The following is a 17363-nucleotide window of genomic DNA, read 5'->3' as shown; positions in this document are numbered from 1 at the left end:
GTGTAAAAATATAGAACTTTAGAATGCATTCAAACTCAACTTTTTATCAACTTAAAATAAACAGTTGTAAATATAAATTGTTATATTTAAGCTTCATGGTAACCACAAAGGAAAAAGCTATTGTAAATTCACAAAAGATAATTAGAAAGGTATCTAAGTATACCACTAAAGAAAGTCATCAAACCACAAAGGAAGAGAGCAAAAGAAAAAAGGAATAGAGGAACTACAAAACAGCCAGAAAACAATTAACAAAATGGAAATAGGTACATAACTATCAATAATTACTTTAAATGTAAATGAACTAGATTCTCCAATCAAAGACACAGAGTGGTTAAATGAATAAAAACACAAGACTCACCCTGTGATAAACCATAATGGAAAAAAATATGAAAATGAATGTGTGTGTGTGTGTATATATTATTTATATATAACTGAATCACTTTGCTGTGCAGTAGAAATTAACACAACTTTGTAAATCAACTATACTTCAATAAAATAAAAATTTAAAAAGGACTCATCTGTATCCTGCCTACAAGAGACTCACTTCACACTTAAGGACACACAAACTAAAACTAAAGGAATGGAAAAAGATATTCCTTGCAAATGGAAACCAAAAGAAAGCTAAGGTAGTTATACTTATATCAGACAAAATATACTTTAAAATAAAAGACAAAGAAAGGCATTACATAATGATAAAGTGGTCAATCACACAAAGAGGATTAAATATTTGTAAATATTTATGCACCCAACATAGAAACATCTAAATATATAAAGCAAATATTAACAAACCTAATGGAAGAAAATAATAATAGGCAACTTTAATACCCCACTTACAACAATGGATAGATCATCCAGACAGAAAATCAATAAGGAAACATTGGCCTTAAGTGGCACATTAGATCAGATGAACTTAACAGATCTACACAGAACAGTACATCCAAAAGCAGCAGAATAGCCATTCTCTCAAGTGCACATGGAACATTCTCCAGGATAGATCACATTGGGCCACACAATAAGTCTTAACTAACTTAAGAAGACTGAAATCACATCAAGGATCTTTTTTCACCAAAATGGTATTGAAGTAGAAACCAATTACAAGAAGAAAACTAGAAATTTCACAAATATGTGTAAATTACAAAACAAGCTACTGAACAACCAATGGGTCAACAAAGAAATCAAAAGAGAAATTTAAAAAAAATATCTTGAGACAAATGAAAATGGAAATACAACATACCAAAACTTATGGGATGCAGCAAAAGTAGTTTTAAAAATGAAGGTCATAGCAATAAATGCCCATCTCAAGAAAGAATAAATATCCTAAATAGACAACCTAACTTTACAACTCAAGAAACTAGAAAAAGAACAAAATTTAGCAGAAGGAAAGAAATAACAAAAAATCAGAGCAGAAATAAATAAAATAGAGAGCAAAAAGACAATATAAAATATCAATGAAACAAAAAATTAGTTCTTGAAAAGTTAAAATTGAGAGGACTCAAATATATAAAATCAGAAATGAAAGAGGTGACATTACAACTGATACCACAGAAAAACAAAGTATTATAAGGGACTACTATGGACAATTATATACCAACAAATTGGATAACCTAGAAGTCATGGATAAATTCCTAGAAATACAACCATCCAAGACTGAATCACAAATGAATGGAGCATCTGAGCAGACTGATTACCAGTAAGGAGATTGAATCAGTAATCAAAAACCTCCCAACAAACAAAAGTCCAGGACCAGGTTGCTTCACTGGTGAATTCTAACAAATGTTCAAAGAAAAATTAATACTAATTTTTCTCAAACTCTTCCAAAACACAGAAGTGGAGGGAACACTTCTAAACTCATTTCATGAGGACAATATTACCCTGATACTAAAACCAGACAAAGACACCAAAAGAAAGGAAAATTATAGGCTAATATCCCTGATAAACACAGATCTAAAAATCCTCAACAAAATATTTGCAAACTGAATTCAACAATACATTAAAAGGATCATACACCATAATCAAGTGGGACTTAATTCCAGAGGTGCAAGGATGATTCAGTATCCACAAGTCAATCAACGTGATAAACCACTTTAACAAAATGAAGGATAAAAGCATATGATCAGCTCAGTAAACGCAGAAAAAACATTTGACAAAATGTAAACATTTTATTTATGATAAAAGCTCTCAAGCAAGTAGGTACAGAGGGAACCTACCTCAACATAATAAATATCACATATGACAGTTCCACAGCTAATGGCATATTCAATGGTAAAAAGAGGAAAGCTTTTCTTCTAAGATCAGGAACAAGACAAAGATGCCCACTCTCACCACTATTGTACAACATAGTATTGGAAGATTTAATCAGACAGCAATCAGACAAGAAAATTAAATAAAAAGCATGCAAATTGGAAAGAAAAAAGTAAAACTTTCACTATATTCAGATGACATAATTTTATACAGTCATCTTTTGGTATCCATGCGGAATTGGTTCTAGGCTCCAGCCCTCACCAAAATCTGTGAATGCTCAACTCCCATATATAAAATGGCATGGTATTTTCATGTAAACTATGTACATTCTCCCATATATATAAATCATCTCTAGATTACTTACAATACCTAATACAATGTAAATGCTATGTAAATAATTCTAAGTATGATGTAAATGCTATGTAAATAGTTGCAGGTGCATGACAAATTTAAGTTTTGCTTTTTGGAACTTTCTTTTTTTTTTTTTTTTACTTTCAATCCATGGTTGAATCTGCAGATACAGAACTGGTGTATACAGACAGTCAATTGTATATAGAAAATTCTAAAGACACCACCAAAAATTGTTAGAACTAATAAATAAATTCAGTAAAGTTGCAGGATACAAAATCAATACACAGAAATCAGTTGCATTTCTACACAGTATTAATGAACTATCTGAAAGACAAATGAAGAAAACAATCCTGTTTACAATTGCGTCAAAAATAATAAAATACCTAGAAATAAATTTAACTGAACAAGTGAAAGGCCTGTACACTGAAAACTATAGGACTTTGAGGAAAGAAATTGAAGAACACAAATAAATGGAAAGATATTCTGTGCTCATGGATTGGGAGAATTACTGTTGTTAAAATGTCCATACTACCCAAAGCAATCTACAGATTCAAACAGCATTTTTCAGAGAAAAAGAAAAATCAATCCTAAAATTTGTATGGAATCACAAAAGACCTCAAATAGCCAAAGTAATCTTAAGTGATCTTAACCTTTGCTTGAGCAAAGGTGAAGACATCACACTCTCTGATTAAAAACTCTATTACAAAGCTATAGTAATCAAAACAGTATGGCACTGATATAAAAAACAGTCACATTGATTAACAGAATAGAAAGCCCAGAAATAAACCCATGCATATATATAATCAATTACTGTACAACAAAGGAGCTAAGAATATACAATGGGAAAAGGACAGTCTCTTCAGTAAATGGTTCTGGGAAAACTGGACAGCCACATGCAAAAGTATCAAATCAGACCACTGTCTTACACTATACACAAAGATTAATGCAAAATGGATTAAAGACTTGAATGTAAAATCTTAAAAACCATAAAACTCCAAGAAGAAAACATAGGCAATATGGTTCTTGATGCTGGTCTTGGCAACAATTTTGGGGGGATTTGACACCAAAAGCAAAGGGAATAAAAGTGAAAATAAACAAATGGGAATACATCAAACTAGAAAGCTTCTGAACAGCAAAGGAGAAAAAGCAAAAAAGCAACTTACTGAATGGGAGAAAATGTTTGCAAATCATATACTTGATAAGGGGTTAATATCCAAAACATATATAGAATGCCTACAACTCAGCTAAAAATCAAACAATCTGATTAAAATATGGGCAGAGGAAGTAAACACATATTTTTTTACAAAGAAGACATACAGATAGCCAATAAGTACATGAAAAGATGCTCAACATCACTAAACAACAGGGAAATGTAAATCAAAACCACAATGAGATATCACCTCACATCTGTTAGAATAACTATTATCAGAAAGACAAGAGATAACAAATGTTGGCCAAAACGTAGAGGAAAGTGAACCCTTGTGCACTATTGATGAGAGCGTAAATGGTGCAGTCACTATGAAAAACATTATGAAGTTTCCTTAAAAAATTAAAAATAGAACTACCATATGATCCAAAAATTCCACTTCTGGGTATTTATCCAAAGAAAATGAAAACACTAATTCAAAAAGATGTATGCACCACCATGTTTACTGCAGCATTATTTACAATGGCCAAGATATGTAAACAACATATATGTCCATGGATATATGAATGGATAAAGAAACTGTGATATATATATATATATATATCAGCTAAGCGAAATAAGTCAGACAGAGAAAAGCAGATACAATAGGATCTAACTGATATGTAGAATCTGAAAATAAAAAACCTCATAGATACAGTGAACAGCTTGTTCAGTGGTTCTCAAAGCTGGGGGTGAGGGGTAGAGGAAATGGGTGAAGGGAGTCTAAAGGTACAAACTTCCAGTTATAAAATAAATACATCATGGGGATGTAATGTACAGCATGGTGACTATAGTTATAATACTGTGTTGCATATTCGAAAGCTGCTAAGAGGGTAGATCTTATAACTTCTCATCACAGGAAAAAATTCTATAGCTGTATGGTGACGATTTCAACTAGACTTATTGTGGTGATCGTTTTACAATATATACAAAATATCAAATCACTGTCATATGCCTGAAACTAATATAATGTTGTATGTCAATTATACCTAATAAAAATCACCTAAATAAAAATAAATGTTATAAGTACTCTGTTGAGGATTTTTGTAGCAGGGAACAAAAGGGGAAAGGGGAGCCACAGTGAGACCTTCTGACAGGGACATCACATGCAGTTATGTAGTGCGCAAACTGCATAGTCATATGTGGTGACCCTGTTTACTTTTTCAGAAGCTTAGTACTCAAAAAAAAAGAAATCAAAGTTCATATCTTATAAATTTAAAACAGATAAAGCAATGCTTAACACACTAAATCTCAAGGTTTTAAAGACCTTTCCAGCCTTTCTTTTGTAAGCTAAAATAAAACTACATTTTAAACAAAACTGTATTTATCAATAATGGAAACTCAGTGGAGTGGCAAAATACTATGATTAACTGGATAGAAAATTTGAGGGACTAGCTATTGTTACCCTCATAGTTATAGGCACAAAACTGGGAATAAGAAAAATTGAGAAACGTTTGTGAGATAACCCAGTTCAAATTCAAGGCCGAGACCCAAGTTCAAGGCCTGCACCTCCTCCTGAAACCACATTGCTATGTTACATCCACAGATTCTACTCTTTTACTAACCCCTTATCATGTCTCAAAATGAATTGAACTACCTGTAGGACAATGGGAAAACTAGAATAAATCCATAGTGTCATTCCACTCAGACAAGATGGTGATGTCCATTTACGCTCATAACAATTGAAAGAGTAGGCCTGCCTTGCCTTGTATAGACAGAAAACAGGACCTCTACACCACGGGCTACTTAAGAGCAGAGTCTTATTTCCACAACATAGGGTATGCCACCTGACACATATAGGCAGTTAGTAAAATACTTGTTGAATGACTGAATTAAATCATAAGTGTAAAGTTTTCTCCCACAGCCCTTTCTGCATCTGAGGTCCATATGAGTGGGTGAAATGTACAACTTAAAACTTTCTACATTTACTCATTCAAACTGTGGTGCCTATGGAAATGGGAATGGCTGAAAGCTGGAGAGAGTGATCTGAATTCTTCAAAAAGAAAAATACAACTTCCCTTCCTCTCCCTGCATTGTCTATCTGCTTTGGAGAGCAAAACTACTTGCATAAGCTGAATGAGACACATCAGGCTCTGATAGCAGGTTCCAAGAATCTGCCCTGTGCCAGGCATTATGTGCACACAGTAAGTATGAATGGCATAGAAACTGAGGCACAGCTGGCTTATTCAAGGCCACACGTTTTAAAAGGCAGGACAGGAATTCCAGCCAGATATCCTTGATTTCAGAATTCATGCTCTTACTGCACCACAGTACTTTTCAAGATACATTAAATTATACAATTTATATAATGACAATCATGTATTATAAATGTAATCATGATTACAAAACTCATTACAATGTACTTCTTTACTTGCATTAACAGGATTGCTTTCTTTCCTAATTCTTTCAATCAGTCAATGTTATTTGAACAGTTAAAATACACTTTAAAGCTGTGTGAGGATAATATTTTATTGACAAATTCAGTGATATGTTTGAATTAAATAGCAATTTGTCAAAAATTCTAATTGCGCACCAGATTTACAAGTGACCTACAAAACTTGTAAATGCTTCTAATGCATAAACAAATTAGCATGGCTGCTTTACGAAGTGGTAAATTACACTGTGCCATCAGGCACATACAGGGGTGCCATACTGAAGAACTGATTCAAAAGCATTCCTGAATGTTTAGGTCTGATCTGCATTTAAATTTCCTGTGTTAATAGCTACAACAAAACTATGCAGAGTCTTGGGCAAATAAACATGATAACCACCAAAGATTGACACTTTAGTAGAGGAGAAAGTAGTGATAGAGAATGCAGAATGTCTACCATTACAGAACTAAAAGAAATTGTAGTTGGCAGTCTGGAATAGTTAAGAAGTTCTTGTAGAGATGTTTGTAAAGTTCTTTCTGCTAGTACTAAACTCAGTACTTTCTAGAAAGTGCTACACTGACATTATTCCATGTGGGAATTGTTTCTAAAGTAAATGGAAATGTCTTGTGTGTTGCATTTCATAATGAATTTCGAACTAAATAAATAGAATAGATTTTAATGTATACACTAAAGAAAACTCTGCTTTCTGCTTCACACTGTTCTTCTCAAAGACTTCACAGCACTCCACCCCAACTCCCTGGTCTCCAGAAGCTGAAAGAAGGATGGACTTTCCTGTCACAGTCACAGGGCATTGGTAGGAACTCAGGAAGGGGGTTGGGGGAGGGAGAAGAAAATGTGAACAAAGAGCCATGAATGCCTATCCTCCCCTCTATTCACTTTCTCACTTAGGGGTTATGGTTGTGTAGCCCACTATCAGCATCACAGAAATAATAACAGAGGAATAGTTGCTGACGGCAGCAGTGAACTTTGACTCTCAACTCCCTCCCACATACCCCTCAGGCATCCTAACATGATGATAAGGACTGTAATGGTATTGCCTGCATAAAATTGTTTCAAAGCCTCTGATAGTATCAAGGATCTTCTGTGGTCCTTTGAGCCTTGAAAGGGTGAAAAACAGCTTGTAAAAGATGCTTTTATTCAGATGTAGACTCTGGTGAATTCCGGGTCTATGTGAACTTCTGTGATGTTTCAAAATGTCTTTAACAACATCTGTCTTTTCAGTCTCCGGTGATACTTTGACACCTAATGTAACTGAACTATCACAAATGATGTCTTTTCTGAATCTACACACATAAATATTTTAACAAATGTGGACGTGTAAACATCTTGAAACTGGTAAACATGACTGCTCATGGAGACTGGCTCCAAAAATAAATTTGCCTTGTATTATGTGAAATGGGTTTACCTTATAAGTATGATTTTTTGCTTTTATAATTCTTGAGTTCAGCTTCAGTAGAATGTGCAATACTAAAAAGCAATACTTTTGGAGTATTTGTCTTCTGTTAAATTTTAACAAAATTGTTATAGCTAATATTTTTATTAGGGTTATTAAAATTTCTTTAAGTATTAGTAGAACCAAACTTTTAACATATCTATTTCCTCCTTTAAATGAGTGATTTATGAAAATTTATTTTATAAATTTATTTCATAAATGCTGTAATGAGTGCTTTAAGCAATTAACTACACAAAATATTTTTAGTATATCTTGATTTAAGTAAAAAATAAATCATCTAACAGTTTCTATTTTTTATTTAAGTTACATATCATTGATTTCAAGGCATTTAGTAATGTGTCAGACTGTGGGAGTTAAGTCATATGGGTAGTTCATAATATATGACCTATTTGTGTACTTTATTCTGCAAACAAATTTATTTGTTGCACTAGGTATAAATCAGCAAGGCCATTTGAAATTCAAAAACTGAAAAAAAAAAACAGTCCATCAAATTAGCTCACTAAACAAATCACTGAGAACAAAAAAATGGAAAAGAAATTCCTCTAATATAAAATCTGTTTTTCTGTCTCTGCATATTTTAAATTAATCAGTATATTTCTTATCAGTTTCCCATTATTATAAACTCTGTAAAGTTGACTGGTACCATAATGGTAGATGAACTAAAATAATTGACAAGAATCAAATATTTCTTACTTTAATTGGTACATAGGGATATTTACACATATATATGCATAAGAACAAGCATGCTTATTTACATATGTACATGAAATAAGGTCACACAAATATCTATCACTTTAAAAAAGTTGATGGCATCACTGAACAACTAAATGTAAGAGATTTATTTCTAATAATCTTCCTTGCAAAATATTTCATGCTGTTTAACAGGCAACATTCCAGAAATATGTATACCACCTAACTCATTTCTTAACTGCAAATGTGGTCACATGAATTCATTACAGAGCTATAATAAAAATATGCATAATACCAATTTACACTTGCATAAAGGATACATTGATAAATCTCTATCACTGAAGCAAATTTCAAGCTCTTGTCATTAGCAGCTAATATATGCACATCAAGGTGAAATAATAATACTGCAGCTGGTTATAAATTATAATTTAGATTTCCATGGTTCATCTCTTTGCTCTTTATCTTATATTATTTAAATAAGGTTATTTTGACATATATTTGTAACAGTATTAGATATAAAGATGCACTTGATTAATCAACCATAGTTTTTATAAAAGTACATCTATACATTAACAAAACCAGTAAATTTTTAACAAATATGTTATACCACAATATAAAAGACAAATTCTTCTTCCTCGTTTTCCATGCAACATTAAGGAAGCATACATAACATTGTTACCTAGCTGGAATAAATTATTTTTAAATCCCCAGTATGTGTTTCTGTTATGAGTATATGTGAGTGTGTGTGTTAGCTGAATATACATATCCAGTTCCATCAGCCCTTCTAATAGCATATGTAGGCATTTGTTTTCCATTTAACTGGAAAAACCAAAATGCTAGCAATAAGGCAGAAAGTAAAAAGAGCAATTTTTTGTTTAAGTTATCTTATCCTTTATAGTACTGCACAAACATGAGTAGAAACAGAAAAATTCTAACTTTAGAAACTGTAGCATGTAAATGTTTCTACCAGGCAAATTGTCACGACAAACTGGATAGCATCAGTGAAAGTAGCTCCATACTTTCTTGGCTACAAAACTGGAAAGAGAAAACCTTGATGCCAGAGACCTCTTCAGATAAAAACCACAATTTCTCAGCCAAAGGCGACTCCTCTCTCTTCCCCAAAGTGCCTAATCAGCTAATTTTTAAATGTTATGAGTCAACAACAAATGATAGGCTCTTCTCTACTCTTCACTCTCATTCTAGGTCAAATTATTCAAAATTCAACTTTTTTAATGCACAAATGATAAATGAACATCTAAAACTTTATTCAAAGTTTAATAAAGAAAAACAGTCTCCATCCAGATAGTTTATATAGACATTCAGAAAGGTAGTGCAAATGATTATATAATCTAGAAAGAACAGAATTTTTCCAAAAGAATAGTGGAGTCAAGTATACCTTCCAAATTTCTATTTATGTCTTTACTAATACATTGGAAATAACTCCATTGACAAAGCTAACCTAATTTTCAGTTACACCAAATAATACTATCTCAACCAGTTAAAATTTGAAAAGCACTGAGGCGGTAAATGGCAGTGACCCAAAATTCTATTACCACAGCTCAAGTTTCACTAATTTGTGAGTATTTACTTTGTCAACCCTAAATACAAACAATACAGCCACAATGTACATTAGAGAAAATGAAGAGTTCCCACCAAGTTTTTGCAATAGCTGCTTCTTTTTTTTTTCATGTAAAAGATACATGAACAAGATAACCATATTAAACTAAGAAATGGTAAAAAGGGAATGTATCAATAATTCTACATATAACATACTAATTACAAGTTTAAAGATAGTAATATTTACTTGTCAAAAGTGTTCTTCAGCAGAGATTTATCATCCTTTTTTGAGATGTTATAACAAATCAATCCCTTAATAATCACACAATTATCTTTATAATTCATGGGGAAAAGCAATTTATTAAAATGGAGATATTCATTAACACATTTGGAAATTTTGGGTGATTCATTCTTCTATTCCAATATCTAATAATTAAAACAGGTTAGTTACACACTCTAGTTACACACTCTAGTTAGATATACACTCTAATAAGTACCACACCAAGGAAAAGCAATACGTTTGGAAATTTTAAATGTCCAAATATTTCTTCCACAGATCCTATTTGTGCTTTATTATTGTCTTACCTCAATGATTTTGTCATGAATCTCCAAGCCATCTGCTCTATCAGCAGGTCCATTTTCCAAAATCTTTGAAACATAAATTCCTTCCATTGGTGTTTCTTCTTGATTATCCTTTAAAAAATAAAACCTTTAGCAGTAAGAAAGATGTAAACAAAATTTTAAGTTGGATAAAAAACAATTTAGTAAATGTAACATTGACAAGCCTTTCTAAACATGCAATCACTTTCTTAGCTGGAGATTTGGTACCGAATTTTAACTTACTTAACACCAAATAGTCATTAATCAAGATGGCAGCTTTAATGAATGAACATCTTTGACAAGATTATCTAGTTACCTCATGTTTTTCAGTATACATAAAAGCTATGGGGAAAGGGCATGAACAATGATAACAATGGGCTTCTAAGTACTATTTATAAAACGTCTCATGTATAAAGAGGTATAGCAATTAAAAAGGGCTATAAGTTAAAGAAAACAAAAAGCATATCCAGCCTAACTATATAATTGGTTTGAAATGTGGTCATAGTTCTGAAAATATAACTTAGCCTCACGATGTGACAGATTTGGAAATATAGCTCTGACTGTATCTATTCACAGGGGAGACTAGGAGCTTACTCAAGTATAAAATCCCAAAAGATCAACTCCAAATTGTAGGAGAACCCATTCAAAGCTAATCTTCACACAGTTCCAGGTACAATGAGACTAATGATTAATTAAACCTCAAACACATAGCCAATATCATACATATAGGACATTTTAGCAAGTCACAGAAAACCAATTACCCTGCAAAACTTATTTAGGGAAAATGTCCAACATTCTATAATAATACACTGTATAATTTTAAATGTCATTTCGCTTTATAGCAAGTTAAACAAAATTATTTCTCCTTAATCAGCCTTCTTTAACATGAATTGTAAGAGGCTCTTAAAAGTGTCTAGTGTCATCTAAATGTCAAACACCCTACTAGCATTTATAAAAATATTCCTTAGGGGAAAAGAAAACAAAAATGATATGCTGAAAAGACTTTTATCTTTTCATAATAAATGGCAACTGTTCTAGAAACAGAATACAGCAGTCATTAGTTGCTAGGTTTTCGAAATGCTGAATACAAAGAGGAAATATGTCATTGCCATCCTGGCCTGAACGCAGCATATGTCCAACAATGCTCAGACAGTTTCTGTGGCCAAGAAACTGCAATGCAGGATGCAAAACTTTCATGGCAGCTGACTGGAAAATGAAAGAACATGATTTTTTAAAAACTTCACCACCTTTCCTAGTTAGGATGAAAATTAAGTTGATGTACTATTTGAAGGATATGAAAGAACATTGTAACTACAGCATTTGGTATAAGTTTATTAACTCATGCATTTTGAAAACAATTGGCATCAATGTAGAAAAAATTATTCATTCAATTTAATAAAAAATTTGATTTGGGGAGCCAAAAATATATCAAATCAACTATCTTTTTTAGACATGGTATTACCTATGTAATTGTGAAAACAATTATCCCTCATTTCAACTTATTTTAACTCTTCATTCATTCATTCAAGATATTTTATAAACTGCCTGGTCTGTGTTAGCATCTGAAAACTGACCAATTTGACATAATAAATAAGAGGTACAAGCAAGCAATATACCTGTCTAAGATTATCAAGTAGAAATTGCCTATATGTGTTATTGTGAAATAGGTTTATTTAAGAAATTTGCCAACAGGGCTGTATGATGTAGGTAAAGTGTGAAATGTACTCTTTTTTTTTTTTTTTAAGTAGCAAAGTTTGTTAGCTGTTGTTTTATTTTTCTCAAAAAAATTCTCGGTTTGTTCTGGAATATTTATACTGGAACATTTGCATTTTGATGACAAGCACTATTTTAAAGATTAAACCTTCTTTTTTTTGTTTGTTTTTTTTACTTAAAATCCACAAATGAAAGCTAAGTCTTCTATTATTTTAAGCAAAGAGTGAGTTATGCATTAACAGGGTGGGTTACCTGATTTGGTCGACCTCCTATAATATTGAATCCCAAAGTGTCATTTTCTCTTTCTAACACAATAGTGAATGGCTTATGCTCTCCATCCTAGAAGAAAAGGGATAAAATAACTGACTAGTTAAAAGAAAAAAAAATGCTACAATAAAGATATTTTTAACTGTAAATAAATTGATTTGAAAAAGAGAAAACCTTAAAATCTTAAAATTAAGGATGGCTGAATTTGGGAGGTTAATTTCTTCCTGAATTTACTTTGAAAGTATGTATTTGAAGGAACAACCATGCATGTGAGAAAAATAACTATTTTCAAAAATGACTAAATGGCTTTGCATGTTTATACATGCAGCTTTTACCCTAACTCAGCATCTGATTCTGACTCCACTGTAACTTAAACAGATTTCTGATTTGACCATGCAGGTATCCTTATTTTTTCCTTCCATTAGCCCATGGTAGGGCTCAGCCCTCCAGATGAGTAAAATAAATTGTTAAAGAATCTAAGAATTATTTTATGTAATAATTTCACTTTGGAAAATCTTAAGGGATGTAAATAATAGTGAGCTATTTATAAATTTATTTCAACATTAATATTCACATTGCTACTGAAATACAGGATTTTGTAGGTTACAGTAATCATAATTTTAAATGGTATTTTTATTTGGTTTTGCAGAATTTTAAAAAGAGAGGATTTATGCTAACTAAAGCAGTATGTATTGCTTTCCTGATGGCTAAATAACAGTTAAACAAACAGGAATTATATCTACAAACCTGCTTGTTAAAAAAGACCAATTTAAACATAAGATGAAATAGTGCAAGGCTATATGAATTTTATTCATGGTTATTCATATTATTAACTATTCTAGGAAATTACATATTTGGCAATTACTTCAGAATGATAAATTTCCATAAACATCATCACCACTGCTACCAGCATCACCACCTTTTCCCAGGAACTTTTCCCAGGCAGTGTGCACAGCAGCCCCTGCTGGTAGTGGGAAAACATTACTGAGCAGCACGGAGAAGCCTTTTGGTAAGCAGTCCGCAGATCATGGTCAGTTTTGCCTCACTTCTCAGAACCACAGCTTGACTTCTCGACTTGTTGCATGGACTTCTCTGTCATATAATCTAGCCTTGCTCCTTTCCACCAACCATTGCTTCCCCAGGACCTTGAACCCTGAACTGGTATTACAGACCATACTTCTGTGCTTCTCTCTGGTCCTCCCATTTTTGTAAATTTATGTGGATGTAAATATGAGAGAGAAAGAATCATAGAGAGCAACCAAACTTTTAATAAGTGTGTGCTTCCATTTATCAGAGTAGAAACAGTTCAGCCTCTCACACTTCAATAATCCTTTTTAGGTTCAAGGACAGAAGCTTCTAAATTCGGTGCCTGAGTTGGAGGCTATGCAAAGCAGTTCCAAATGGGCATCACCCTGGGTTGCTCCTCCCCAGGAGGTTGGGGAATGAAAACAGCTCCTTGAACGGAGTGTAAGTTCTGCTAAATCCCTGCTCACCATGGCAGCGGCCAACAATGTCAAACACTGTGCAGAAGTCCTTCAGAAGAGAAGGAACATCTTTATAAACAAGCCTCTTGTCACGAGCCGCTGCAAAGAGGCTTGTTTATTCCGTCAGAAAGCCGGCAGTCCATGAACACAGTTCAGGGCCAGCAACCTCGACAAAGAAGGGAAACATCCCGGGAGGTCACACGGCTAGTCTGAGAGCAGATAGATGTGAGCTCTCAGACTAGGTTCCCCAAGTCTCACACTCACCCACTCACGTTCCACTAATAATGAAATCTGGAAGCACTTAAGAACTATTTAGGGAAGGTCGGGGTGATGAAAAGAACCCTGCAGGTCTAAGAAATCCCATCTCTTAATTTCTTAACTCCAAGTTATCCTGGTTTCCCGTATCCCTGAGTCCCTGTGCTGAGTACAAAGTGGCTGATATGGGTGGTTTGGTAGGGAAACTAAGTCATGCAGAGCCAAAGGTGTGGGAATGACACGTCCCGGGATGCTAGCCAGCGGGAGAGGGGAGGCAGGTTAGGAGAGGTCCTCGCTACCTGGCTTTCCTTCTCTAACTGGCTTCAGGCCGAGGCCGAAGGTACAAAAAATACGCAGAGAGGGTAGGCAGGAGAGTGAAAGATGGGAAGCAAGGGTCTGGGTGGGAAAAGGAGTTTTCCTAATTCCTCGTTCTCCGACGAAAAGTTGGAATTTAATCTGTTTAACTCTTTTCCAATCCCAATATAAGTGGAAAGGAGACAATCCTTGTAAACTGCAATACTAATACACTCGAAAGATAGTAATAGTATAGGATGATCAGGGCGGTGGATGCTTCTTCCTACCACATAAAGAAGGATGTCACTTTGCGAAGGAATTCTGAAGTGCCAGAAAGAACCGTTCCCCTTTCCACCCCGATCGACCATTCCCCGGGTGCCGACCCCTCAGTGCTTACCCGGCCGCGGCCGCCGCCCGGGTCCCTGGCGAAGTTGCGGACGTGAGCCATGTACTGGGTGAACTTCTTCTGGTACCTGCGGGCCGTGAGCAGCACCTCCCCCTGCAGCGCCCAGAGCTGCGCCAGCAGCGCCTTCTCGCGCCGCCTCCAGGCCAGGACTTGAGGCCCTGGCGCCCGCCCGCTCCCGCCACGGACTCCCGGCGTCCCGCCGCGGCGGACCCCGGACGCTGAGCCGCAGCCCCCCCGCGCGGACGCGTCCCCGCCGCCCCGGCCGCACGGCCCGGAGACGCAACCCCGGCGGCGGCGGCGGCGGGCAGGGCCGAAGTCGCAGCGCTCGACGTGCGCCGCCAGCTCGCGCAGCCCGACCGAGTGGCCGCAGCCGCGGGCGCGGTAGTCGCACTGGGTGCGCAGCTTCTGGACGAGGCTGCGCAGAGGCAGCACCCGGTACAGATCGCCCGGCGCCAGGGGCTGGCACTGCAGCGGGCACCGGCGCCGCCGCGCCGCCCAGGGCAGCAGGCAGCGGGCGCAGAAGACGTGCCCGCACGGCGTGCACAGGGGCTCCTCCAGCACCTGGCCGCACAGCCTGCACTGGAAATCCGGGTCCACCGCTTCGGCGAAGCGCTCCAGGGCAAAGCCCATGGTAGGGATGGGGGAAAAGGGGAAGGGAACGAGGAGTCCACTTTCTCCGAACCCCTTGTCCCCCCACGAACTACCCCAGGGACAGTGCACCCGCTGCGATGGCTCGTCGGAGGGGAGGAGAAGGGTGAGGGATTGTGATCTCAGAGTTTGTTAGGCTTGAAGTTTTCTGGCTCCGACTAGGTCCCCTGACTCTGCCGTATTGATACGAATAGACGCCACCTCCAGTGGCCTCCCTCCTCCCCAACCCCCCACTCCCAACCTGCCCATTCCTTCGCTGCTCTGCAATTTATGTTCTTTCAAATTTTGTCTGCGGAGAGCTGAGGCCAGCTTACAGTGGTCCTTTGGAAAGCTGTGTGCCCGTTTGCCTGAACAGTGAAATTCAAGCAGTCCTTGGGCAGAGCTGGTAATGGGCACAGCGCGGGTGTTGAGAAACAACACAACTCCAGCAGAATGAAAGCTCCCTCCGGAAGAGCAGGATCTTTGTTCGGTTTTCCTCTGAATCATCATCGTCCCGCACTCAGTCGTTCTTCAATAAACGTGTTTGAAATCGATGCACTTCTGTTCTTTCAAATCAATTACAAAATCATCAGCTAAGTGTCTGCAACCGAAGGAAATCACTGTGAGGTATCTACAGAGCCCGGCTTCTCAAATCACGATCCAGAAATCGGGTGAGTGTAAGCGAGGCGGGATGATGACTGACAGCAAAGACCGGGAAAAGGCCAGGTGCTCGCCTTAGGACACCACCCTCTTAGGGAGAACTTGAACCGCACTTCAAGATCTCCTACGGCGGGAGTTCGCTAGGATTCTGTTACCTGGCAGTCTGGCTGCAGGTTCAATCGCCACACCATCCGTCTTCTACCTCCACAGGCATTTTACCTTTGGGAATGGGATCATTTGGGCACCTGGAAATGAGAATTAAAGGAAATGATGATGAAAGAAAGAAGTGAAATAATAGCAATAAAATAATGAACCGCTTGCCTCTATTTGTCTTGAATATACAATTTAGGTCAAACTGCCCCTCCCTCCAGTTTGACTCTTCAAAGTGTGTAGCAGCCAGGCCTTACAGAAAACATGCAGTAAGGGAACCCTCCAAGCCCTCCTGCCCCAGCTTCCTTCACCATCTTCTGAACCTTAGGAATGCAAAGCAACCCTATGGCTGGGCTACACACCACTTATCGCCATTATCCTGATGCTACTTCCACATAACTTAGGATGAGCTTCCTAAATTAGTCATTGATGATTCCTCATTGTTCCCAGAAAATCAAGTACTTTGGTGTAGTGCCAAAATGTATCAGTTGAAACACATGAAAGACGCTCCAGACTTTGTTCTTTAAATCCTTGGCACTAACTGAAGAATTAGCAAACGCTAATAGTAGAGGCTAATAAGAATCTTCTGAGCCTTTTTTCTGTTTGAAAGAGAAGATTTCATTAGAGTAGTTCAATAGCAAGTGAGGATCCTGGGGTGGCTTGCCAAATATTTGATATGTTTTTAAACTTGTTTCAAAATAAAAAGCTATATTTCATATTTTATACATACAGATATATGATAAAGTAACATTTGTCACAGTGCTCTACATTTCACCCTCCCCTTTGGCCAACTAAATAAACAATAAATTCCTGAATAAATAAGAAATCATTTAACAAGAACAGCATGTACATACACTTGGGAATTGGGTAAATCAGGAAAAGCAGAACCTTATTGAATTTATTCAAATAGTTCGGGACCAGAGGCATCTATTCCATCTTTTTAGGCTGTTGGAAAAAGCTACGACTTACAGCTATGGCTTTATAGATGGAGCTTGGCAATTACTGTTTCACAATAAAAGCAATGGCAGTGAGAACA

The 17363-nt window shown here is 36.3% G+C and overlaps 1 protein-coding gene across 1 annotated transcript in view; it reads right to left on the bottom strand.

Moving 5' to 3' along the window:
• The window catches only part of PDZRN4 (PDZ domain containing ring finger 4), a gene marked incomplete at both ends in the record, with an annotated part of 372143 nt that extends 356623 nt beyond the window's left edge, over nt 1-15520 (bottom strand). Inside the window, 3 exons of the mRNA XM_082849939.1 lie at nt 10457-10564; nt 12437-12523; nt 14882-15520. Of these exons, the coding sequence (XP_082706065.1) occupies nt 10457-10564; nt 12437-12523; nt 14882-15520 (834 nt within the window). The remainder of the gene's footprint in view (nt 1-10456; nt 10565-12436; nt 12524-14881) is intronic.
• Between the last annotated feature and the right edge of the window lie 1843 nt (nt 15521-17363).

The sequence above is a fragment of the Leucopleurus acutus genome (assembly GCF_964270905.1).
Source record: "Leucopleurus acutus genome assembly, chromosome: 11".
Lineage (NCBI taxonomy): Eukaryota > Metazoa > Chordata > Mammalia > Artiodactyla > Delphinidae > Leucopleurus > Leucopleurus acutus.
The sequence above is the reverse complement of the archived record's forward strand: the minus strand, read 5'-3'. Positions and strand labels throughout refer to the sequence as shown.